Source organism: Anabas testudineus, chromosome 24 (genome assembly GCF_900324465.2).
Source record: "Anabas testudineus chromosome 24, fAnaTes1.2, whole genome shotgun sequence".
NCBI lineage: Eukaryota > Metazoa > Chordata > Actinopteri > Anabantiformes > Anabantidae > Anabas > Anabas testudineus.
Window position 1 is genome coordinate 13,101,259 of NC_046632.1, and position 25,816 is coordinate 13,127,074.

The 25,816-nt window shown below is 41.0% G+C and overlaps 3 protein-coding genes across 3 annotated transcripts; 2 read left to right on the plus strand and 1 right to left on the minus strand.

The window, feature by feature from the left end:
- Positions 1-10: 10 nt before the first annotated feature.
- On the minus strand, positions 11-5,548 carry tmem151ba (transmembrane protein 151Ba). Its single transcript, XM_026341583.1, has 2 exons — positions 5,064-5,548; positions 11-2,124 (listed from the first exon to the last, which is right to left on the minus strand). Exons 1-2 carry the CDS (start codon positions 5,145-5,147, stop codon positions 691-693), a joined length of 1,518 nt encoding a protein of 505 aa, XP_026197368.1. The 5' UTR covers positions 5,148-5,548; the 3' UTR covers positions 11-690.
- Positions 5,549-7,947: 2,399 nt separating this feature from the next.
- Positions 7,948-16,354, plus strand: nfkbie (nuclear factor of kappa light polypeptide gene enhancer in B-cells inhibitor, epsilon). The gene is made up of 6 exons (XM_026341499.1): positions 7,948-8,759; positions 12,524-12,626; positions 13,604-13,814; positions 14,229-14,317; positions 15,042-15,290; positions 15,603-16,354. Exons 1-6 carry the CDS (start codon positions 8,437-8,439, stop codon positions 15,672-15,674), a joined length of 1,047 nt encoding a protein of 348 aa, XP_026197284.1. The 5' UTR covers positions 7,948-8,436; the 3' UTR covers positions 15,675-16,354.
- A 2,439-nt stretch (positions 16,355-18,793) lies between these two features.
- slc35b2 (solute carrier family 35 member B2) lies at positions 18,794-23,327 on the plus strand. Its single transcript, XM_026341907.1, has 4 exons — positions 18,794-19,041; positions 20,448-20,635; positions 20,784-20,944; positions 21,525-23,327. The coding sequence occupies exons 1-4, from the start codon at positions 19,022-19,024 to the stop codon at positions 22,455-22,457; spliced, it is 1,302 nt and encodes a 433-aa protein (XP_026197692.1). The 5' UTR covers positions 18,794-19,021; the 3' UTR covers positions 22,458-23,327.
- The last annotated feature ends 2,489 nt before the right edge of the window (positions 23,328-25,816 follow it).

Sequence of the window (25,816 nt, forward strand, 5' to 3'; positions counted from 1 at the left end):
TGTCTGAATGTTTTACATGCATATATGTTTCGATTTACATGGTGGATAAGATAACTTTACATTAAACATGTATTTTATTTTTGTCTTGTTAAATAGGATGACAATGCTGATATCTTTGAATTTTCCAATTCACTCACGATGAGTGTGTCAGTGAATTTCTCAATATTTCCTTTTTGATTCAGGCATCAATTAATTGTCATATTCCTTTTGTTTCTTGCCAGTTTCCACCACTGAATCAGACCCCATTCTAAGCTCCAAATAGGTTACTAGAAAGTGTTACTCATGTTTTTGCAAATTGTCTGACTAAGATCTACGAATATGGCATTTACAGTTGGATGTGACTCCCTTGGTATTCTTTAGATGCTGTGGGGCTGTACATAACACTTTGGCAACATGTTCCGTCAACAGTCTTCCCTTAAAGTTGCAGTCTTGATGAGACTGCAACTTTAGGGAAAGACTGTTTTCCCTGACTTATTAGGTGCTTTTCAAGGACTTTCCCAGACATACTTCACTTCCTATTGAGATTTAAGACTACTAGTATCCTTTACAGTAGTTTGTGGGAACTTGTGGTGAGTGAGTTGCCTCTGTTATAAAAGGGAGAAGTAGAAGTTAATATTATTCCACAGAAGTTAAAAGCTTGCTCTCTCTGTTCTTGTATCATTATGCCCAGAGAAGTGTGGAAACCATGTGTCATAATGAAGTCTCTACACAGGAACCGTTTCTGTGCAGGGAGCGGTGGTCATGGTTGAGGCAGCCTTCGTTGCGATGTACAATGAGCACTGGGAAGTACACAGCATCCTGATAGGCTGGAGGGTTCTCCTCACTGGTCTGCTGGTCTGACAGACAGCGCGTGCTCTCTGTGGGGCAGGACTGCTCATTCAGGCTCCCGCTGCTCCTCCACAGGCAGCTCCGCCTGGAGCCGTACAGTCGGCCCAGCGAAAAGCGGCTGGCGCTAAAAGGGATGCGGGGGCTCCCTGTGTTGCAAATGCTTAGAGCGCTGCGAGAAAAGATGGAGGAGCTGCTGATGGCACGGTGGCAGCGTTCACAGTTCTGCCTATAGCCTCCACAAACGGAGTAGCTGTTACAGCTTCCTGAGAGCTGGGCCAGGTCCATGAGAACTGCCTCTGAGTAGCTGGGCACCAGCTGCTGGTTGGAACGGATGTGCCACTCCAATTCTGTGCTGTCAATGGTGTTAACTCGCGGGATGTGTCGGCAATACGGCCGCTCCTCAGATGGTGTTACTGGCACAAAGTCAAAGCCAAACAGCTTCTCTACATGGTAGTGTACACAAGCAGTGCGGTACTCTGTCAGGACCCGCAGAGGCCAGGAGAGGGTGAAAGCAGCTGCCACCCAAAAAGTGGAGTTGGATGCATACCAGGGGAGGTGATTAGGGTCAGAAAAGGCAATCATATACTCCTTAAAGTCTACATTCTTCAGGTGCATCCCTTCCCGTGCCTCCATGTAGTCATCCAGACCCTCGTTGTCTGTAAAAAACCTGGCCCGTTGGGTCAGATAGGAGTTCTCTGACTCCACATTGGCAAAGCTAAAGCACTTAGTGAACTTCAGTCTGGTGATAGGGAAGCCCTCCAGGCCCAGCAGGTCCTTTGAAATGTCCTTCACCCCACAGTTCCCATAGTCAAACTCTGCCTCAGCCACGTGGGTGTTGACTCGCTCGTGGTACACCTGTGTAGTGGTGTACGCATCTCCATTACGGTAGCGCGTCACCTGCCGTGTCCTCCGCACATAATGATAGCTGATGGCCTTCCACCAGATACAGGGTGTGGCATGCTGCATTCGCTGGATCCGCTCGGTGACACTGTCCACATCTACCTTGTACTGCAGCTCATTTCTGGTGTAGCAGTGCCAGCACTCTACCAGGTAGACCACATAGAGCATGACCAGGAATGCCAGTGGGATGTAGATGTAGCCATTGGAGCAAGGACTATCGTGGTACATCATAGACTTTCCCTTGTAAGCGCTGTCAAAAGAGAGGCGTGTGACCTTGGTTACCTGGCACCAGGCGATCACCCCAACGCAGCTGTACATCAGCAGTGTCAGCAGCAAGCATTTCCAGTGAGTTTCCTGGCATAAGGATTTAGTCAAGGACTGTTTCTGGGGCCGCTGCTATAAGATGAGAAAATATAATTAAGTAATATAGCAATAAATAGGTGTGCAAATGTGTATATTGGCACAGTAATTAATTAGAACAGTCAAAAACACTAAGTGACTTATGAGCAATATAGAATCTGTAAGGCTACACTCTTCACACATTTTAATTTTATCATCATAATTCAATTGATTACTTCTAATATTGCCAAATATCTGCTAGAAAGTGTTTTAAAAACCTGTGGATCCTGCATGTACTGTCAAATATTAAAGGAAATAGTCTACATTGAAAGTGCTTTTGCATAGTTAGAGCCTTATGCCAATTGCTTGTGTCTTGATATGTGCTTCTAAACGTCTCACCCACTCATAATCAAATTCAAGAAAATGTCTGATTAATGTATAGCACTGTGTGATTACCTGCAATGTGTGTGTTTGTGGCACATGTGTTTCTATAGTTATGAGTTATGATACTTGAGGACAGAGTATCAAAGAGAAGAAACATTCTGAAAGCTAGAAACCACATTTAATGTCAAGTCAGCCAGAAAAAAGCAGCCGTTTGACTCTGGCAGCGTGAAGCTGGTGTCATCCCTCATCACCTTGGGGCACAGCAAGCCTCAGTGCCTGCATCAAGAGCTAGTCATGCCTTTTGGGAACACTGCCACACAAACCTGGCAGAGAGTCAAAAGCCCCTGTAAAGCTGGTTTCTAACAAAAGACAAAAAAAATGTGCATAAAGACAACACATCAGGGCAGAGTCTACCGTTTGACATTTTGAAGTATTGATGCTGATGGAAAACACAGTTTTCTCTTCACTAACAGCATAGGGCAGCCCATAGGTCAACCTCTACATGTGAGAGACCAAAGTAGTCACTGAACTGATGCATTGAATTAAACATTTTTTTGTTAGCTGAGTTCCCTTCAAGTGAGAGATGAACATAAATAATAAATGTTCTTTCTCAATAATTATGCTCCCTACCTTAGCCACATGGTCCCCAATGCCCTTACCAACCCAAGGCTACACCCCACTGGGAAAAGGGATTAACAATGAAATTCCCAACTGAGAGGAGCCTACTGCAGAAAGAATATTTCCTCACTACTATTCTGTCCATGCTCGACAACTATAATCAACACAACACGACATAGCTTGTGGTATTGGTAGTATCGGATTAGAAGTGTGCTGTAAAATGAAAGAAGAAAGCGTAGTCCTAAAACAGCTGTCATGTACAGATACTGAGAAATTGAGGTGTAGCTCGTGAAAATCCATAATGAGCAAACTTTTAATCTGATGAATAACACAAGAGACAGACTGACAGATGAATCGGGGACAGTTAATTGGAGTCTAAATGAATTAATGGTCCAAAATGTCAACATTATATAAGTTATATTTCAGTTAAAAAGTTAAGACCTGAACATAGCTGTTCAGAGTTGTTAGGAAGTGACTCACCACTTGAATACAGTGGTGTTGACATTTTTCATGCATTACACAAAGAAATTCTTCTGGGCTGGCTGAATAGCAAGAAAGACCTATTAGTAAGGGGGCAGGGGGATTTACTGTACTGTGTAAAAGTCTTAGACTACCATTAAATTTGTTGTTTTGGCAGTGCTAAAACATCTGGGTGCCAAGTTGATCCTTCCACACGCTGGAGAAGCTTGATCAGGAATGGTCTTAGTGGAAGGATAGCAGCCAAGAAATCACTTTTTGTGTTTCCAGTTGTTCTAAACTGTAAAATAAATATATATGACCATCATAGCATTGCTAAAAACAAATCTAATGGTGGCCTAAGATGTTTACTCAGTACTGTACCCCATATATTTGTCTATGCAGGGACACAAAGTGCTGATAACCAGTAATTTTGATTCCTACTATAGATGAATTGGTGCAGAAAAATATCAAGTATGCATCAGTCAGATGGACATTCTGATATATGTTTTGACATGTTGTTGCATTTGTGTTGTATGTATTGTACAGTCTAGTCACACAATACCATTTTTATGAAAGCACACAGGAAGTGAATAAAAGTTGTTGTTTCAGGAAGGATAAAATTTATAAAAACAATGTGATAAAATGTATTTTTAAATAATATTCTCTGGTCAGAAGCTTCACAAGTTATGAGACCTGTGTTGCCTTTAACTCAAAGTGCTTCTCACGCTCACAGACACATTCTCTTATGTCTTTTGACATAATAAGACCAGCTAGGTTATATAAAAACCCTCTTGTGTAATGGATATGTAACTTGACCAACATGTGTATTTGTTGGGTGAAGTCTCCACTGCAAAGAAAAATCCTACTGATAAACAAGTATTACATTTATTACTTTGGCAAAAATGCTACTTAATCAACTGAATCGCTGCTTATGTCTGTCTAAGTGGTGTCACTACAATATATGGAAGTGGACTTAAGTAGGTTAATGTAACATTTGATATCTATTTGGTTTATCTCATTGTCTGGAGGCTGATTTTACATCAATTTTATTCCTGTCAGATGTTTTCTCCTGTGAAAATAACAGTGAGGAAACATTTGAACATATAATCTTCTTTTGTGTCACTTGACATCACACTGTGTCATTTTCCTCATGACCTGGTTAGAGCCTCCTCCGGACCCAAAAGAGGTCCCCGAACTCCATTTTGTAAACCGCTTGTCTGGAGGGGAGACAAACAGGAGTACATCCATGCACGTTCACATTCTCGGGCGCGCGGACGCATAGGTTCATGTGTTATTGCATATTACGCCACTAATATGTTTGTTGTAATGTACAAAAACAGTTATATCCCCAGGCGGTGCGTGTGCAGAGCTCCCAGTTGAAACCTAATCTCCTAAATCTCATTATTATAGTGAGATTATCGGTGTCCCACTGTGATATCAGTGAAATATGTCACGCTAATTAAAGGATGAGATTGCCCCCTATGCGTTTAGTTTTAGTACAATTAGCCCACACGTTGCAAACAGTGTTTTCTTACCTCCTCCCGGGGGCTGTCCGGCTCCTCTTCGGGGACAGTGGTGGTGCTGCTTTCACTGGCCGTTGCAGCCGATGCTGGGGACATGGTGATGACAACGACACAAAAGCCGGGGCATGGATCTCCTGTTGGGATGCTGGTTTTCCAAATCAAGGTGAAGCATAAACACGCCGTGGACCCCTTTGAGCATCATCCAAATGGAGCGAGTCTGCACGGTGCCCTGATGGAAACGCGGAAAAGATGCGTCGTCCCAGCATCTTCCAGGTGGGCACTCGACGCTGGGTATAGCCAAGGGGAGTCCGGGTATTGTGCCTCGGAAGAGGCGCAAAATCGACGGAGACTCTTCCTGCGATGCAACGACTTGATGCTGATGTATGGCTGATGAGGGCTGCTGCAAAGGATGCAGCGTTGGGAAATGGCAAAGAGCGGCAGTCAGCTCCTCTCCCTGCAGACAGTACCCATGGCAGCCGGAGAAGCTGTGAAGTAGGACAAAGAGGGCGGCAGCAGCACGTGTGAGCAGCCACCCCGACACCACAATGTAAATAACACACACACACACACACACCCCGTTCAAGTAACTCACAGCAGCACACAGATGAACCCACCCCCTGCACCCCTCCAGCTGCAGGACCTTTTCTGTACGGATCAAAATATTATAATGTGCTAATAAACTGGGAAACGAGGTGGCTAATGAGAAATACAGCTAAATATGTCAATGCTTAGCTTTTTAGAAATTTATAAATAAAAATATTAAGTGATCTCCACAGAGGGTTGGTGAGTGCTGTGATTTAAACTGTTCTGTCACTGTGTCTATATTCTGGTACTGAATTGTATTAAAACAGAAATTAATAATAATTTTCAGTGAGAAAACAAGTGATGAATCAGTACTGTATTTGGTGAAAGCATCATCTGAATCAAGTTATGGTCTACACAGTGTAGCTAATGATGTTTGTTTAGTAATAGTCCTCTGGATTTATAATTTAAGCTTCTGTTATTGTTAGTCATGCACTCCTTTGTCAGTGACACATAAAACACACATTAAAAGACCTATTTACCATAAAATTAATGGTTTTCATTTAAACTATTTATAAAGCATTTGGCCCGAGCACTTGGACTAATATTGCCTTAGTCAGTACAGACAGAAATTAAACTGTTCTCAATATTAGCCCTTTGTTATTGCAACTATTTTGTCAGTATTAAGATTATAATCATCAATATCTTAAAGATTAGAGGTTGCATTTTCTTTTGATGATATCAGCTGAAACCATCGCTGGGACTAGAAAGACAAACGGCAAGAACTGAAAGTGATTTGAAGTTGTTGTGTGAGAAGGAAGAATAAACAAGTCAAGGGCAAGAATGATAATATAATAATAATGAATAATAATAATAAAATAGATTAAGCATGTACTGCATATTTTACATTCTTTCTATTCCTTCCTTTGTCAGCAGCACTGTTTACACGTGAAATGTTTATGGTACAGTCCTGGCACACAAAGCCCTGTCTCCGTTTATCACAGCCTACAGTATGGACATTGGACTGAACTGCTGGCATAAACTGGAATAAGTAAACATAACAGTAGATGGCATGAAAACAGATGGCAGCTCTTGGCAGCCGACAAGGTTTCTCTCTGACAGTCACTGCTTGTTGATAGGCTGTTTTTATGATGAAGGGCTCCCTCTAAAGGCCAAACCACAACAAGTATTTTCACAACAGAAAAAGAAACAAGAAATGATACTTAGGTTTTTCTTTCCTGGGGTTAGAATTTTAACTTTACATCCTTCTTAGTGTCTTTTCCTGTAAACAGGCCTCGACTGAAACAGAAAATACTGGCTGAATGTGAGATAAATTATGTTATTGTGTTAGTGTTTCAGTGGAAACATACTGGAGCTGGAGCTGCACATATGCAAAACAACATTGTACATTGTGAGGCTGTATAATGGGCCACTGTTGAAATCTAGGAGTGTAGAGTGACAATGCAGTAGCTTTTGAAAATGAGAATTCAGTGTTACTGCTAATTAAAATTGGTCAAGATGAAAGACAAAAGGAGATAAGAAATGAAATGGCATGGATATCAATGTGTGTGTAGTTTAATGCTACTGTGACAAACTACTACTGTAGCTGAAGACTTCCGGTCTTAAAAAAATAAAAGCCATAAGTGTGGACGTTATTGAAGGGTACAGTGCACCTAAGTGAAGCAATATGGAGCTAATTCCCTGTTTCTTATGCTGTGGGTGGACATTAGGATGCGGACTGAGAAGATGGACAGCTTGTAAACATGGATATAAACAGGGATGGTTTTAAAATACTGAAAACACTGATTTACGAAGAAGAAATGGTAACACTGAATATATATATATAACATGTTAAGAGAAACATTGGATAATTAGAAAATATTTTAGAAGAAATTTTTATTTGACAAATTATAAAAAACATATCTAATTTGATTGAAACATGTTACTATCATGTTAAATGTCTTATTAAAAGAAAATAGTGTGACAGCAATGTATATTGTTAAATATAGTTTAAGTTTGAAAACTCCACTGGGCATCTGGATATAAAGGAAAGGAAAGAAGGAGAAAAGAAGGAGAAAATTTAGAGCAAAGTCCCTGAAATTCCCTGAAAAAACACAGAGGACATGACCTCAGTGATTGGGAGGCCCCAAACTCAAGAAAATCCCTAGTAATTAATTTTCTTTTTGAAAGCAGGTACAGGAATGACTGCTAAAAAAAAAAAAAATACATTCCATAAAGTAAATTACGTTTTAGGGGGCTAGAGTACAAAAAAAAGAAGGTATGGTTGTTGAAGCACGTCTAAAATGCACAAAACACAACTTGCCCCGTGCTTTTATTTTGAACGACTTCCGCCTCCAACCAAAACGCGCGTGTGCGTGTATGTTTCCGTAAGTGTGTGCCCGTGCACGCGCACGGGGATTCCCCCTCGTGACAAAAACAGCTTCGCCTTTCACATGTCAGCTCTTCCCCTGCTCGCGTTTCACCGCTCATCATATGCTCTGCGCCCCGAGCTCCTGCTGTTACCGGATATTTAGACGACGGGCAGCTGTTTCACCTCATTAAAATCCACCTCTCCGACTCGGGAATGACCGCGGCCGCTCTTAGAATAAAGCCCGATGATGTTCTGATCGATCCGAAGTGAAGGCCTGTCGCTGCGGGGTCGAGTGTTATCGATTAGTGGCATGAAACGCGGCGGCTCTTTCCTCTGGTTTCACAAAGGAGCGGTGGTTTCCTCAGGTGTCAGCAGGCTCTCCTCGGAGTCCGGTCCCATCGCCGAGCGCCGGGCGGCCACGACACCCGCTAGTAGCCCGTGAATCCTCGGGGAAGGAGGGAGAGGGGGAAGCCCAGCGAGGCCAGCACCACCATGGCGAGCGACGACTGCGGCAAAGACGCGTTGCTGGATGAGCGCGTAGACTCGGGCGTTGATTCAATCCGCTCCACAGGGAAGCCCGAGGAGTCCCGGGAGCCCAGCGCAGACTTTAGCGGGCCCAGGGAGAAGTTCTCCGTCTCCGGCGCAGACGAGCGCCTGGACTCAGCCTACGGCTCCTCGTCCATCACGGGGGACAGTTTGACAGAGTTAGTGGTGCACTGCACGCTTTCCAGCGGCCAGGAGGAGCAAACAGACAGCTCTGAACTCTCTGAACAGGAGGAGAACTTGCTCACAACTATTACTGAAGAAGGAGACACGTAGGTTTTTTTTTGTTTGTTTGTTTATTATCTTAATTATTTGAAATTCAACCTTGCAAAACCGTTTCCCCCGCTTTCCCAGGGACTCTGCTGCACACTGGTGGGTAAGGTTCAAACATGGTGCCCTGCATGTTAACTGTGTTCCTCACAGAAGGTATTTGATCTGGATGATGTAGTGTCCCAGAATGAAAACAGATCGTAAAAGAGGAGGTTTAGTCTTCAGTTTATTGCAGTATTTATAATAACTGTCATAAATTGATTTTTAAATTGTTCATAAATACCACTGTCAGCATCAAGGGGGTGTTCACTTTAACATCAGCAGCTCTCTTCACCTTTAATCACAGCTCAACCACTTGGTTTATTAAAAGGTAAAAGGAAATGGGAAAAGTATTTAAAACCAGTTCCCAAAGTCCAAGGTGACATTTTGACACGTGATTCATAGTCCAAACCCAGATATATTCAGCTTACAGTGATATAATGTAGAAAACAAGCACATTTTCAACTAAGTAATTAGTTATTATTCTTAAAACACACATAAATGCCAGATCACTCTGTAAATCACACTGAATTTCAGGTTTAGGTTTTCCCATGGTACTGATTTTAAAGGGGATTTCATAGCAGCGTGGTGCTGCAGCCTGTTTTAATGAGCTCGTCGGTATCATGAATGTGGATGGAGTCCTGTGAGCCGTCTCAGTCAGAAAACAGAAGTGAAAAAGATAGGTCTGGACTTCCCCCGCGGAGCACAGACAAAGCACATGCTGTGAGGCAGCAGGGTTGCTTGCTTTTGATCCATGAAACTAGTTGATCAGGATAGTACAGTGTGGATCCCGTAATTCACACGCTGCCTTCTTTGTCTTTTTCTTTTTCTTTCTGTTTTTTGTACTAGACCAGACATCTAAAAATATCAATTGGTTACCTGCCAGTAGCTGTTTGCTGCTGTTCCGTTCTCAGTTTGACTCAATGCTCAATGAAACTGCAGCTTTTTGCACACAAACTAAACACCTCGGCCTCCACGCACAGCTTCGTCAGCCCATGCAGACCTTCTAGGGTGACCCACTCATCTATAGCATTGCTATGTCATCGGTCTGTTTTGACGTTAAAGTGGGCTTGTTGACGACAACTGCTGCAGATGTGTTGTTGCGTCTCTTGACCTCTTTTCATTTCCGCTTGCTGATTGTTGGGGCCACATGGTTTCATTCTCATACCCTAACTATAAATACCTGGGAGGGAAAAAAAGCACCTGAAACACAGCGCACCGTGCTGCTCAGACTGAGAGAGAGATTCATGCAAACGTTTCTTTTCCCCTGTGGGATTTTTGTTCTTATTCATTCAAGTCTTACTCAAACCAGGAAGTTTTTATACTAAGACATTTTCTCACAGGGTTGACTCGCTGCCAGTGCATATTCATGAGTGTCTGCAGACATCAAAATGACAGCCCAGAGTGATACAAACATTTAATTTGCAAAGACATTGAGGTATTTCATTGTGTGATACGCTATCTGTACACATCTACTAATGTTTGGATGCTTCTTTGACAGATTCATTTCAGTGTGCCACAGATATTTTAGCCAGCAGGATGTTTTTGTTTCCATTAGATAAGCATTTTCCAGTTTGTGTTGCCTAAAAAGTTATAAACTATATACTTATTGACTTAACTGAAGGCAGCTATTGATTATGTTCTTAATAGCACATGGAGATAGCTGTGTTTTACAATTCAAATGGCTAGTTTTATCTGCAAACAGTCCAGTTATTTAGTTTATTAGAATTTAATTTGACAATCATGCAGCACATTCTCCACTAGACGTGCAATAAACAAACATTTGTTCCTCCTTTTTGGAAAACATTTTGTCATATCACAGAGATGTTTGTTAACCATTTACTGTGAACTGGTGGTGCAAGAAAATTGAAGAATCATCTTTACATAATGTTTTCTGTATGGAAAAAAAGAGTTAAGAGTTGCGGAGGTGATATCCCTCACATACACCTGCACCATATTATTATTTCAAAAAAAGAAGCCAAAGCTGAAATCTTTCATTTATATAATTTTGTGTTTTGTAGAAGCTCCTTGTGCAGAATCTGCAGTTTCGGGTTGTTTTGGCTAAAGTCTCTACCAGCTTTGCACAACTGGATTCCTTGCACATCCTTCTTAATACTTCAGACCCATTGGGAAGCATCTATCATTTGTCTTTTTCTTGTAGTGTCTCCCACTGAGCTGCTCTTCCTATAAAAGCCTGATTGATGGAGGGTTTCTGAGGTGCTCGTCCCTCTGTCGGGTTCTCTGCAGACTCACGTGTGAAGCTCTGTTGGAGTCACTGTTGGCTTTTCTTGTCTAGTTTTAGATGAGCAGCCAATTCTAGGACAAGTCCTGGTGGTTTCAGGCTTCTTACATTTCATAGTTATTGAGGCCACTGTGCTGCTGGGAACACTCGAAGCACTAGAAATGGTGGTACACCAGTGCCCTGATGGTTAGGGTGGATGTCTACCGAGGTCAGTGTATATTTGCTAGTGTGCCAGTCTGTCTAAACTGTGGCTAATCGGTTCTGTTTTGCGGCTGGTGGAGTCAAAATCTAATTCTCGACACACGCCAGGGTTTATTAGAGCGAACGGGATGCACCTGACCACAATTTGTCACTACATTTATGAATGAAATACTGTTTTTAGATTTTTTTTGTAGCTTTGCCAAATAAATAAATGAATAAAATACAAAATCATATTTTTTGTTTGTCTTTATGGATTCTTGTGTGTGTAGAAAAAAATAGTATGATAATAATAATACTAATAATAAAAACTACAGCACACTAAAGTGTGTAAAACATGGAACGGTCTGAATACTTTCTGAAGCCACCGTTTTAAATACAAATATATTTTATTAATTGACAAGTTGATAAAGCAACCAAATCAAAGGGGTTTCTGTTTCTTCTAAAGGGTTTCTAATACTAATATGTTAAGCATTCAACTAGAACCCTGACATTATCAGTGACTCGTTCAAAGCAGAGGGCTGAGTGAAAGGTCTGTGCAGTGAACTTTTGATCCCACTCTGTCTGCCTCTGAATAAGACTGCAGCTTCCAGCATTTGGTTAAATGACATTTATCCTGAAAGAAGAAGAAGAAGCAGCTCACAGCGTAGAGCAGACTAACGTACGTTTAGCAGATCCGTGCTATCTGACTAGACATCAGCCTCCACCTTTGGTTATATAACCTGACATAAGAGAATTTGCACACATAGCTGAAGTTCCCCAACTTGAAACTACACTTCGGTTCGAGTCCTTAGAAACCCTTTTTACAAAAGAGCTCCTCGTTGTGTTGTTTTTGACTGGTCTAAATTAAGCACTGATGCTCGGTTCCATTTCCTGCTTTTTGCACACATTTGTTTGCTACAACTTCCCACTCAGGTTTGAGGTTAGTGTGTTTTTGTTTTGTTTCGTCATTTACTTGATGTGTTTAAACTAAAGACTGTCACAATGTACTGTACCTATTGCTGTGTGGTTAACAACTTGACATGCTGTCTTTTCAAAGAAAAGAAAAAAAAAAAAAGCATTGCTCAATATCCGAACAACTCAGTCTTGCCATTCAGACAAATGTTACATTTTGAGGTGGACTCTTGAGATGAATACTGAGGAAAATTGTGGGGCAACACTTTCTGTCTCTTGTTAAAGTGCAGAGTTGAAGTGTTCAGGTTGATTTCTCAACGTTAAATAAAACCGTTATTCATGTTTTTGCACACACAATGAATAAAGTTTATTTTTCTTTTGCCACACCTGCAGAATCTTGCACTTAGCAATCATCCATGAAGAGGATTTCATCACCCAGCAGTTGATACACATCTTCCCGAAAGAAGTCCTGGACATCCAAAACAATTTATACCAGGTAAATGCAACATGACTCTTTCCGCCTCACTGCAGCTTCTGCTGGAATTTTTAAAATCCAAATGACTTCCTCATTATCTGTATCTTGATTGTGGAAACGGTGGCATTATTTATATCTCTTCTTCCAGAGAACTCTTGTTCCTCTTTATTTGCAGTCCGTCCTCTGTCAGGGACGTCACTGTGGGTGGTTCCAGGGTTAGCTCATAAGGGACTTGTTGATGGAAACTCCCCTCCTCTACCTCCTGTAGAAATAGACCCTCAGGGAGCTATGGAGTGTATCCTTGTGTGGATATGGGTGGAGGAATTGTTCCAGTGATTCAAGATGTCAAACGGGAGTCTTACTAATGTCGAACCAAAGCAAAGTCAAAGCGCATTGACTGAAGTGTCAAAAGGAAACGTGAAGTTTAGACTCAGCACTTTATGCAGTGACTCAGTTCAGCCTGCGCTTGCACAGAATCAAGTTTAGTTGCCTAATTTCCTCTCAGTAGTCATTCTAAGACCTCACCTTTGGAGACATTACTAAGAAGAATTCCTGTTTTTTTTTTTTTTTGAAAATCAACCTTCAGATATTTACATATGGTTTAAACTACCCACAATAACTACCTGTGTTTTTTTTTTTTTTTTTTTTTTTTTTTTAGTCTTGCATCAGAATGTAGTACAACCACAGGATGTGTTTATTTTGGACCGTAGGTGCAATTCTCACTTTCTCAGCTGGAAATGTTTACTTTCTCATTATTCAAATGTGGAACCGGCTAAGTGAATGCTAGAGGTGGAGGCCTGTTCTCTGCAGGTGGATAACAGGGCATTCTGGGAAATGCAGGACATAGACGAGATGGTCGAGGACAGAAAGTCCACAGAAAATGCAAATATTTGATGTTTATTCAGTTGCTCTGCATTCACTCTTATAAAAGATGGCTTTGATTTAAACAATGATTTATTTGACTGCATTAAACATTACTTTTCTTGTGTGTTACTCAGACCCCTTTGCACCTGGCCACATACCTGAACTTGCCGAGTGTAGTGAAGAGCCTGGTGGAGAAGGGGGCCAGCCTGGAGCTGCAGGACCAGCATGGAAACACAGCTTTCCATGTAGCCTGCCAGCATGGGCAGACTGAGTGCGCCACTGAGATGACCAGTGATGTTTCCTTTAGCAAGCTGGGTTCTGTACTTGAAATCCAGAACTGGAGAGGTAAAAGAAGGACTCCATAAAACAGAGAACGATGAGCTAGCTTTTTATTGTTGGTTATGTTGGTCATTGTCATGTCTCTGCATCATCTGTGTAATTTTTTTTTGTGTGTGTTTTTCTGGAATTGAACTTTTCAGATTATGCAACTCTGATTTTTTTAGTATGTCTAAATGTGACACGGCCTTTTGCTTCTCGTGTCATGCACTTTTTAAAGTAAAAAATTAACTTGGTTGTCATTGCTCAATCAATATAGAGGTCAATAACATGTTTGCATGTCTGAAGCAGCAAATGAAGCAAAGCACTGTAGTTTATCTACTATATGACTTTAACACTTGGAAAAGCCACATTTTCCAACCACTTCTGACTAAAAGAAATTAGCTCCATGTTCCACATCTCAAACAAGTCGTGTATTTGCAGGTCTAACCTGTCTTCACGTGGCTGCACTGAACAGGCAACATCAGATTTTGAAGCTTCTGATGAAAACGGGAGCAGACCTGAATATCCAGGTTAGTCTGTCAACTCTACTGCATCATATGTAATATATTTCTAATCTACTTAAAGGGTGAACCTCTGACCTTTAGAGAAACGTTGTTTCTAAACAGTAGAGTCCTGCCTACCAGCTGACACTGACCTTGACATGTTAAGATGCGTATCTGAAAAAAACAGTGAAGGAGAGGATGTGAAAACACTTCAGTTTGCCTGCTTATAATTAAGTTTAATTAGTCTCTGTGCAGGGTTGCCCTGCAGTATAACTGATCCAGTAATGTGCCAGTATTTATAATCACACTGATCCCTTTCATTTCTGTTTACTGCTCCTGGTCTTGTGTTGTGTTCCCCTCTATAAATTTGCTGCACCTGTGCAATGCTGATAGTGATATGAGCTGAGCTCAGGGCTTCCTGCAGGATTCATGGAGACATAATTAGATTTGAGATATGATTAGGCTTGGGCTGGCCAGCCACTCCTAACGTTCTGTTGATGGAAGGGAACAGTCCTGAAACTGCCCCAGACATTCCTCTTAGTTTAAATCAACAGCCAAACATATCACGCTGCCCTACATGTGCATTATTATTATTATAATTATTTGTTCTTCAAGCTTGCAAAATGCAGAATGACAATATAATTTATTCGTATTCACATGTAGAAAATTTTAAAATGACCTTACACCATGACCCAGTCTGTGTTGCTCTGGTTTGTTTCTCAGTTTCTTTGTCCATCTACACCCCTCACAGGAAGGAACCAGTGGGAAGACGGCGCTTCACCTGGCTGTTGAGCTACACGACATCACGTCAGTGAAGCTACTGCTCAGCAAGGGCGCCAACGTGGACGCTGCCATGTTTAATGGCTGCACACCCCTGCATCTCGCCGTGGGGCGGCAGGACGCCACCATCGCTCACCTCCTCTGCCAGTCTGGTGCTGACACAATGCTACGAAACATGGAGGATGAGACGGCGCTGGATCTGGCTGACGGCAATAATGATGTAAGTGAATCAGGAAGTGCTGAGGTAAATAGCGTAACAGTATAAAATCTTTCATATTGTATTCTAAGAATTAAAAGAGTGTCCATGCAACTAAAGCCATGAAACTCAGTGGCAGTTCAAAAACAATTAACATGAGCACTGAAGTTTATTTTCAGTCACTTCCACTTACATTGTCCTGCTGACTCACAATATTAAATTAGTCTGTAGTCCCAAACAAGAAGCACATACAGATAAAAAACATCATTGATCTTTTAGATTGTCCAGTTTGTGAACAAATGACCAACAGAAAATTTGACCTTTTGTGCCTTTCAGATTTTGGCTCTATTCCCTTTCGATGACATCCAGATCTCTGGGAGGTCGCTGGTCGGTGTGCCGAGTTTTTAGCTGAATCATAGGTTTGAACAACGATCTTGAATTTCTTTGCAGTCTCAATGCTTCTGGAGCCTTTTGTTTTTTTAAAACTGTATTTTAGCACACGTTCTTCTTAAATAGTGCCTTTATTTGTAGTTCACCTTTGATTTGATCTGTATTTATCTGTTATCCAGACAAATATGTGCATCATATAAATCTTCCCCCTGACAAAGAGTGATTCTGCTTAATGAAACACTGATTTAAGAATTAAGAAAGAAAAATCTGTTTTTTTTTTTTTTTTTAGTGTAGTTTAGTTTTGTGCTCCGTTGTTCTGTTAATGCCAGACTTTTTATCAACATGTTACTTTTTCTTAAAAAAAAAAAAAAAAACTCTACCTCCTAATCATATTAATTGCTCCAGATGGAACATGCAAACTTTGTTTCACTGTTTTAAAAACATTAGCAATACTTTTCTAATTTAATGAAAGTACTATTTTCTCCTGCACTTTGGGAATTTTGTCAAAGGCAGAAATAAAATGTACAAGTTTAAAATTAACAGTGTGCCAAGAGGTTCTTACAAAGACAAACTAGTTTCATCCCTGCTTTGTTCGTCTACATATGTAATATATAATAAAGTGCAGCTTCACATTTTTGAGTTTTTATGTTTGCTGCTTCATGTTGTTAAACTGGTTTGACTATTTATCTCATCTTATTCTGCAGTTTCTTTTCTGTTCTTTAGTTTTTAAATACACTGGCTCTTGTAGTTAATATAAGCAGTTCAATTATTTTGTAATAAAATGAGAGAAAAAATCTCTGTATATATTGTGTGCTCTTATGTGAGTAAAGAATTTAGATTTTGTGATATTTGTGCAGACCCAAACTGAAGATAATGAATTGAATCTACTATCTGTTCTGCATTAGTGACTCCAGCTGTATCAGACATTATGAGAGGAAATATTTACTATTGCATTTATTTGATATCATTCTGGTATTTCAAACTTTTTAAGTGAATAACTTGGCAAATACTATTTTCTAGTAGTTTAATATTTCTGTTAAGTCTGTATCCAGCAGAGTTGGTAGAAGTACACAAAAGTAGAAAAAAATACTCCACTACAAGTAGAAATACTGCTTCAAATGTATTACTAAACTTCAATCTCTCTGTACATGCTCTAACATTTACTGGAAGTGCAAAACTACTCCACTAGAAAAACGATGTATTTTATTTGACAAATTCTCATAGGTGGAAATTACTGCAAACACAATTTCCAGTAATTAATTAAAAACAACATGCATAGCATTCTTAACAGACGTGGGTTTTTTTGACTGCCCAGAATTTACGGCAAAGACTTCCCATTGTAAATTGCCGTAGCAGGCTAAAATATGTGGAGCGAATGACAGTGCGTTTTTTTTGTGAAAACAATAAGTTTGTTTCCTGTCAGCTGCTTTTGTGAGGTGCATGTTTTGATTTCCTCTAAGTGGCTTCCTCCTGGTGGCTCCTGTGACACAATGAGCGTGGACCAGCTGGAAATTCCACCCGGTTTTATTTCTTTTATAAGCACATACCTGCAGTGTGACAGGTTGAACAATGAGAGAGAAAAATTCCTGACTTCGTCTTCCTGTAAGGATATCAGCCACAGCAACTGTCATACAAAATGACAACGTTTCTTTCCTCTTGCTTTGGTGTAAAAGGTTTAACATTAGCATTTGTTATTGTTGCAGCTACTAGAGGGACCATTTGTGGTCAACAGAAACAGTAAACTGTTAACTATACCCACTTCCCTGTTGCGCCTATGGCCTGGGAAATTTTGAACCTATTTGTGTTAAGCACATTACGGGTCATGCTTGTGTTGCCATAGATAAAAAAAACCATGAAAAAGTTAGATAAGCAAATTTCTATTAATATATTGGCCCATACTTTCTCCTGTAAACAAGCAAGTTGTTATTGAAATTCTTTACTCAAGTTGAACCATCAAGTACATTAGCACACATAGAAAACTATGTAAAAACTATTGAACTTTATGACTTGGACATGATTAATGCACTGTCCATGTCATAAAGTAAGTCCTGTTCCGCACATTTTAGCAGAAACCTAAAAACAACTCATAAAAACGGAATTTTATTTGAAATAAATTTCTTTAATTTCCTCAATTCAGAAAGTTACTCTTTAGATGGTAGCAACAAAAAAGTTAATGTTGGGGTCTACATGAGGGTAAAAAACTTTAAATTTTAAAGGAGTAAATACTTATTCTGAACTAATTTCACATTTGTTTTGTCAAAAGAGAAGAGCAAAACTAATTCTAGCACAACATTTCTGTTAGCTTGAGGAAACGTAATTAAGATTAAAGATAAATAAATGGATGGAAATACTCCATAAAAGTACGAGTACCTCAAAGCTGTACATAAGTACACAAATACACTACTTGATTAAAATACTTAGTTACTTACAACCTCTAGATAATTCACCTGATTAAAACATGCGATTTAACTTGTAACTAATACTAGAATTAAAAACAATATGTACTACTCAGTGATGTCATTGTAAATAGAAAACGTTCAACAAACTCACTAGTTTTTTGCTTTTAAAAGAATGCCATCCAGATTCAACTGTACTATGGGGACTTTAAGATATGATACAGTTTGATCATTAAGAGCTTTGTATGTGAGGAGAAGAATTTTAAATGCTATTCTAGATTTTACAGGAGCCAATAGAGAGAAGCTAATGTTGGAGAAATATTATTTCTGTTTATAATTCCAGTCAGAACTCCAGCTGCAGCATTATGCATTAGTGGAAGGCTTTTTTAGGGAGATACGGTAGAACAAACGTAAAGCTGACAGGTGCCTTTGAGCTGGATTAAAGCAAATCAGTTTGTAGTTATTTGGTTTATTTAAATGTAATAGGATCAGTAACATAAGCTGTGGAGTCTGATGGCTGCCATCATGTCAGATGAGCCAGCATTGCATGTAAAACTCTGAATCTGCAGGTTAATATAAGTGAAATTCAAATATACCACTCTAGAAAGTGTAATTAGAAACCTCACACACAGCAGCTCACAAGAGCTGGAGTGCTGCACGGTGCAGTGGCTCCTCCGCACCGACAGGGGGCACAGCCGCTGGGAGGGCGCTGTTCTCTGTCTCCGGTCTCCTCTAGCGTTCAGTAAAGAAGAGAGGGCCCTTTCCTGCTCAAGTGAACACATCGGCTATTGAGGATAAGTTGAAGACAACAAGGCTAAAGGCGGCTAGTCGGAAGAAAGACAAGCTGCGACTATTAAAACACCATTAACCGCTGAATCCGAGCGGTTTCATGCTCTGCTACAGCGGAGACGTTTGAGTGTGTCGGCGTGTGAGGCTGCGCCAGGTGTCGGCAAACGGAGTGTGGGGAAAATGCCATCGTTTTCATGGAGGTAACCCCAGAGGAGCTAACTGGGGAAAATGTGTCATGAACAGATGAGTTTTAGTTTCACTGCTCGGTGATTACACCATCAGCTTACTGTTCCTTCAGTTAAACGATCGTTTACCTGCGTCCCAGCTATCGTCGCTGTCATTGTGTTTTTAAAGTGAGCAACAACTGTGTACAGGGGCCGTCATCACAGCAACCTAGTGGGTTTAATTGAATTCAAATGCTTTAATTACTTAATGTGAACAAAATGTGATCGCTGTCTGTAATGTTCACATCAGCTATAAAGCTATAACATAGTTAAAATTTGATCCTCAAGTGCCACTAACTGATGGGCTCATTTGGGTACATCAAGATTAACATCGGTGCAATATCTCATTTTAAAAAGTAGGATTTTTAAATGACTAAATGAGCATTGTTGAATTTTGCCAACTGGTATAACAAACAATCTGCTGATTCACAGACACCTGCCTGGAAAATTCCCACTGTGTTTACTGTGACTATTTTTTCTTGACCACTCCCTTCAGCAGCAATAACCACATAGTTGTCATGAAGTGATAGGTCGTGCTATCTGTCTTTTTTTTTAACATAAGGAAGTTGCATTGTCTCATTAACTGCTGTCACATATTCAAACAAGACAAAAGCGGCTCAGTCTCTCCTCAGGTAAACTTTGGCAGTGCTCTCTCTGTTTGCACTGGTGATGTAGTAGCCTGTGGGTTGGCTATCCAGCCAGTGTGCATTCCTCCATGTAATAAGCTGCTTGTTCAGATCCCAGGTCTTGCTGCAGTGGGCTTGCTGGATGGCCTGGCTGCAGCAGAGTCCCACACAAAGAGGCTCTGTATAACTCAGGCAAACAGGTCCCCAGGGGGGGAGACCTCGCTCCTGATTGGGATACGAGCTCGGTGCCACGACAGCAGGAAGCGCACCTTTTTCAATAAGAAGCTAGGGTTTCACCAAGGTGTATTTGAGTCAGCCGTGTTACTTAAGCTGCTTGTGGGGGGTGGATGAGGATGCTCATCTAATCCCTTCATGGATATTTTAACAGTCACAATTGTGTGCAAAAGTATTTGACCTCTTTTTGAGTTCTCCAGTTATCGTATGTCTCATACAAAATAGTTTCAGATCAGGCAAAATGGAACATTACGGAAAAGCAAGTTGAATAAACATAAAATATAGTTTTGCTTTTGATATATACTGTATTGTATTTTTAGTTCATATAGCATAGTATTTATTTTACTCCTAACACAATACAAGAGCACTCTAGCTGTCGTTTTCTTACCTTGACAAAAACCTCATATCTGTATATTACACAGAGGAATCATCTGCCAAATACAATACAGATTGATATCACATTATTTCTCAGACTTGTGTTGATCCAGCAGAAGCACAAACATCTTTTTGTTATTCCTCTAGGGTTTGCCCTGCACTTGTGCTGCTCCTGTTTCCTTCCGCTGTATCTGCAGAAGAGTTATCACTACTGGAAGGCTGGCACGATGTCTGGCTCTTTCGCTTCCTCATCAACATGCTGGGATACTCCACCATCATCATCCCTGGCTACCTCCTCATTAGCTACTTCAAACGAACCAATTACCTAGACACAGGTTTGTACTGTGATAACAAACACAGTTTTGTAAACTCAAAATGTACGACAGTTGAACACAAGTTTACTGTTGTAGTCCCTTCTGTACCAGTTTGGCAGCAAGTTTATGTTTGCTGATCATTATTTTCTGTGCGTTTCTGTTCATTCAGGTAGTGGGATTTGCTACCCCGTCATAAAAACCTGTGTGTTTGGCAGTGAGGCCAAAACAGGTTTGCTGGATGATGGGTCAGTTGCAGCCAGGGGCGAGGGCGAGTCAGGCTCGTCACTCAGACAGGCCTTCAAACTAATGCTTTGCGCTGCTGGACTTCAGGTTGGGACCTTCACAGATAATACAGTAGCTTGTGTCCAAACCCCTAAAACACCCACCAATGCATTGTGTCTCTACCCTTCCTTCCTTCATCTATATTTGTACAGCTCAGGGGAGGGTTGTTTTAGCACAAATGCACCTGCTGTTAGGTTTGCTTTTAGCTCACTCATTATTTGAAATGATGAAGAAAAATGACTGTGAAACGAGTCACTAGTAATAACAAACCTACAGAGGATTATCATCTGACTCTGCAGGTTCTCTAAACTCTACTACCTAAACCACAGTTTTCAGTGGTTACTCAATGAACCCATTGGAGCATTCAGCAAAGTTAGAAGCATGACCAAATAAATGTTAGTGTTGCTGTGTCTGATGGATGTGTGTAGGCAACTGTCTGTCAATGTCTTTTTACGGTGATAGTCATGTCGTTGTTACAGCGTGTTTCAGTAAAAATTAGAAACAGCACCAGTAACTCCTTCAACATACATATAACATTTGCTCAGATTTTAACAAAATTCCTATTATTCAGAATGTATAACATGAGGTTCGGTCCTTTAAAAGCTTAAGTCGGTTTTCTTATTTCTAGGTATCGTACCTGACATGGGGAGTTCTGCAGGAGAGGGTGATGACTCGTTCCTATGGAGCTGTTTCTCCAGACTACGAGGGGGAGAGGTTCAAGGACTCTCAGTTCTTGGTCTTCATGAACCGTATCCTGGCTCTGACTGTGTCGGGCCTCTGGTGCATCCTGTTCAAGCAGCCTCGCCACGGAGCGCCCATGTACAAGTACTCCTTTGCCTCGCTCTCCAACATCTTGAGCAGCTGGTGTCAGTACGAGGCCCTCAAGTTCATCAGCTTCCCCACTCAAGTCCTGGCCAAAGCCTCCAAAGTCATTCCTGTCATGCTCATGGGTAAGGTCGTGTCCCGTAAGAGCTACGAATACTGGGAGTACTTGACTGCGGGGCTGATCTCAGTGGGTGTCAGCATGTTCCTTCTGACCAGCGGGACCACCAAGCACCCCTCCACTGTCACCACCTTCAGTGGGATCATCATCCTCGTCGGCTACATCGTCTTCGACAGCTTCACCTCCAACTGGCAGGACAACCTGTTCAAGTACAAGATGTCGTCAGTCCAGATGATGTTTGGGGTCAACCTCTTCTCCTGCCTCTTCACTGTCGGCTCGCTGCTGGAGCAGGGTGCCTTCTTCGAGTCACTGGCCTTCATGACGCGTCACTCCGAGTTTGCTTTTCACGCCGTGCTGCTGTCTGTGTGTTCAGCGTGCGGACAGCTCTTTATCTTCTACACCATCAACCAGTTTGGCGCTGCTGTCTTCACCATCATCATGACCCTGCGGCAGGCCATCGCTATCCTCCTCTCTTGTTTCCTTTACGGTCACACTGTCACCATAGTAGGTGGATTTGGCATCGCCATCGTTTTTCTGGCGCTCTTTCTACGCGTGTATGCACGTAGCCGCATGAAGTCAGGCCGGAGGGCAGCACAGCCACTTGCACAAAAGGTGTAGCACAATGAAGTCGCACCAAAATAAGAACTGGGACCACGTTTTCTGTGGTGATTTTTTTTGTCTGTTTATCCGTTATGTCTGTTTTTTACAGTTCTGTTTTTTTATTTTTCTTAGCAATGGTACAGAAAGAGATTGTGCAGTTTTGACTCTTCCGCCGAGACGCCCCTAAGGGGCCCATGTGATTTGTGGGGTCAGCAGTCACAGTTTTGAGTGCCTGTAAGATTGTCTAATAAATGAGCTCCAAGCTGCAAACTGCTAACTGCCTCTTCAGCTCTTTCACAGTTTAACAGTACAATATTGTTTTTTAAAATCGTATATGGCTTCTGCCGCCAGTTTAAGTTCACAGTGGCTCTTGAAAAATGTATGTGAGCTGGTTATGGCTTAGTTTTAATTTTCGAGATTTTATGATGTTTCCCATTACTTAACTTTATCCCAGATGTTTGAACAAGACATTCATCTTATGTACACACAAACACCTTCAGTCATAATAGCCAGATGTTTTACTTACGGTCCTCCATGTTGGAGAGTCGGGGCCTTTACACGTCTTAATGTTTGATTTCTATCTTATGAAGCTATAAACATACATGATGCATACATTTATGTTTAATTAAAAGTATATTAACATGTTTCACAAAGTAACATCTGTATTAGAGGTTGGTAGACAACAGTTTGTGTGATGACGAGCGCACTAATTACAAACTGTATGATTTTTGCCCCCACGTCACTGAACGACATGCTCTTTTGGGTATTTTGTGCCCATTATATTAAGATATATATTTTTTTGCCTTCACAACACACATTTCTACTTAATGTTTTAAAATCTGGCAAGAAATTGTGTAAATAAATATCTAAGTAAGTGTTTATTTCCAACCAAACTGTCTGTGTACTTTTGTAAAAGGATTGCTTCGTGTGTTTTCGATGTTCCACGTGGGTGCTTGGAAGAATACTGAATGGATGTTAATGATATAAAGACACTGTATGTGCAGCCGAGACTTTTCTGAACAGATTGCATACGAGGGAAATGCAATATTACTGGTACCTGGTTTTTATCATTCTACTACTTCTTCTGGTAACTGGATTATTAATAAAACATAATAAATTACTAAACTATGAAGTTCAGAGGTTTGATTTTACAGTTTCGGGATATTTGCTAAGCAGGTAACACAATAATAAAAACCTTATTTATGCAATAACTATCATACTGTATATAACATTATATTATAATTAGTGACAAACACTGATTTAAACCATCTGTGACACTTTAAAATGCAAAATCACGAATATATTAAAATAATGCTTTAAAAATGTAAGAATTTACAGCATATAGTTGTATAGAAGTGTATCTTCAGCCATGCTTGTGTATCTGTGAAGCTACACTAAGGTGCTTTGAGGTAAATAAACCATCAGCGTGATTACGTACATTGACAGTAGGAACATGGTGATGTTCAGTTTACACTGTAAACTTTCTTAGTTCACTCTTTCTTAGCATTACGGCTCGGACTAAAGGCTGGGTCATTAGGTTTCAAACGTACAGCTAGCAGTAATTTTAGATTTTTAGAATAGCTTGCTTAACTAACATACCCCACTATTTATGGGAAAACTAATATAAAAAAATACAAAAAATAGATAAATTATCCACATGATGACGTCAGAGCCCAGAGATGCACTTTTTAGGGCGGCAAAGGCACTTTAACACTCTCACAATCTTACACCAGCACATGTAGAGCTTTGCCTGCAATTACCCGCCGGCGCGAGGAGCACGTGTCCGCACACGTGACCAAAGATTTTTGGTCCAAATCACAAATGTCTCTTCTATCGTACTTATACCTCTGTGTCGGGTCCCACTAAAAAAAAAAGAGGGCGCCGTGTGTTATTTTCGAAACATGTCTGGGGCTGCTCCTTTGCGCTCTACACTGATTCATAAAGCAGACCACTATTATGATTCACTGAACAGCAAACTGAAGACCAGATTTGACTGTGAAGTGAGAGAAAACATTTCCCCCTGGTTTATCAATTTCACTGTTTCTTGATAGGGGGAATTTCCCTGCACCTCTCATTTCGTCCTACACCCCATTTGGTTTGGAGTAGTGCGTCACAAGCATCAGCATCCCCGGTCCTCTTTTCAATAAGGCAAATGACAAACAAGAAAGGTGAGGCGGAAAGGGCTGGGGGAGTGGAGGTCTGAGTGCAGACCTCCACTTTCTAGTCCGGGGTGGTCCAGTCACTCAGGGCTCTCGCTCTGACTGCAGCGGTGACACAGAGTGAGTGATTTCATTGGAACTTCGATTAGCCACCATGCACATTTGACTATTCTGACATTGCTCGGCAATTTGGGAGCTTCCCGGAAAAACAATATTAGCATTTGCTGAAACCTTCATAGCCAAACTGGAAGTGGACTTGTAGACATTTAGAATCTGCTCAAAGGCTGAAAAAGCATCAAACCCATTAAGGGAAAGGTTGAACTATTTAGAAAATGTAGCTGGTTGTCTTGGATATAGCTTGGAGCTTGCGAATATTATAATATTATAATAGTTTAGGTTGTTTAACTCATTAAAAGCATTAAGAATGGTGCTTTCTGGGGTCATGTGCCAAACTATTTGCTTGCCTGGCAGCTCCAGCTGATAAATAGTTGCCTCACTGAGCACTGAAATGGTGAGTTGTAAGTTCATCGTTCAGTTTTTATGTACAGAAGTAGATCGTGTGTCGATGGATGAGCTTTTTTTTTTTTTCTTTTCATCAGTTTCCACTAGCCTATTTGTTCAGCTATTGTGAACAAGCACTCTTGTGACCACAGTATCACCGCCACACTGCTTTACTGTACGCGTGGAACATAAACAGTGTGACAGACCGTGTGTGACTCCACTCTCTTACACCTAGTCATAATGGTTCATCAGTTGATCGTTTTCGTGGGCTGTATTTTATGCTTCATGACAGAAGGGTAGGCCTGTTATCTGTACATCTGGCTTCCTTCCTACACATGTGGGTGTTAATCCTGTTCCTGTCTCTAGTATTTGCCAAGCGCCGTCAAATATGAGAAGTGAGACTATGCCTGATGTGTGATGATCTGAAAAATAGTTGTTGTTTTTTTCTGGCATTTAGCAGAGTAAATGTCATGGAAACTGAATTACACAAACTCTTCTTTGGCGCACAGGCCTGCAGGATGGTGTGATTGCAGACAAACGCTGGCATGACAAAACACGGCCTCCTACTCTCGTGTAGCCTAATCTGCAGATCTTGTTCTTCACTGATACAAAAGCCGCACGTATCTATGGTGGTCTGTTATCACTGCTGGGTCACTGACACGCATAGAAAATACAGACAGGCGAATATGTAAACACATTTTTGCCAAGTCAAAGACA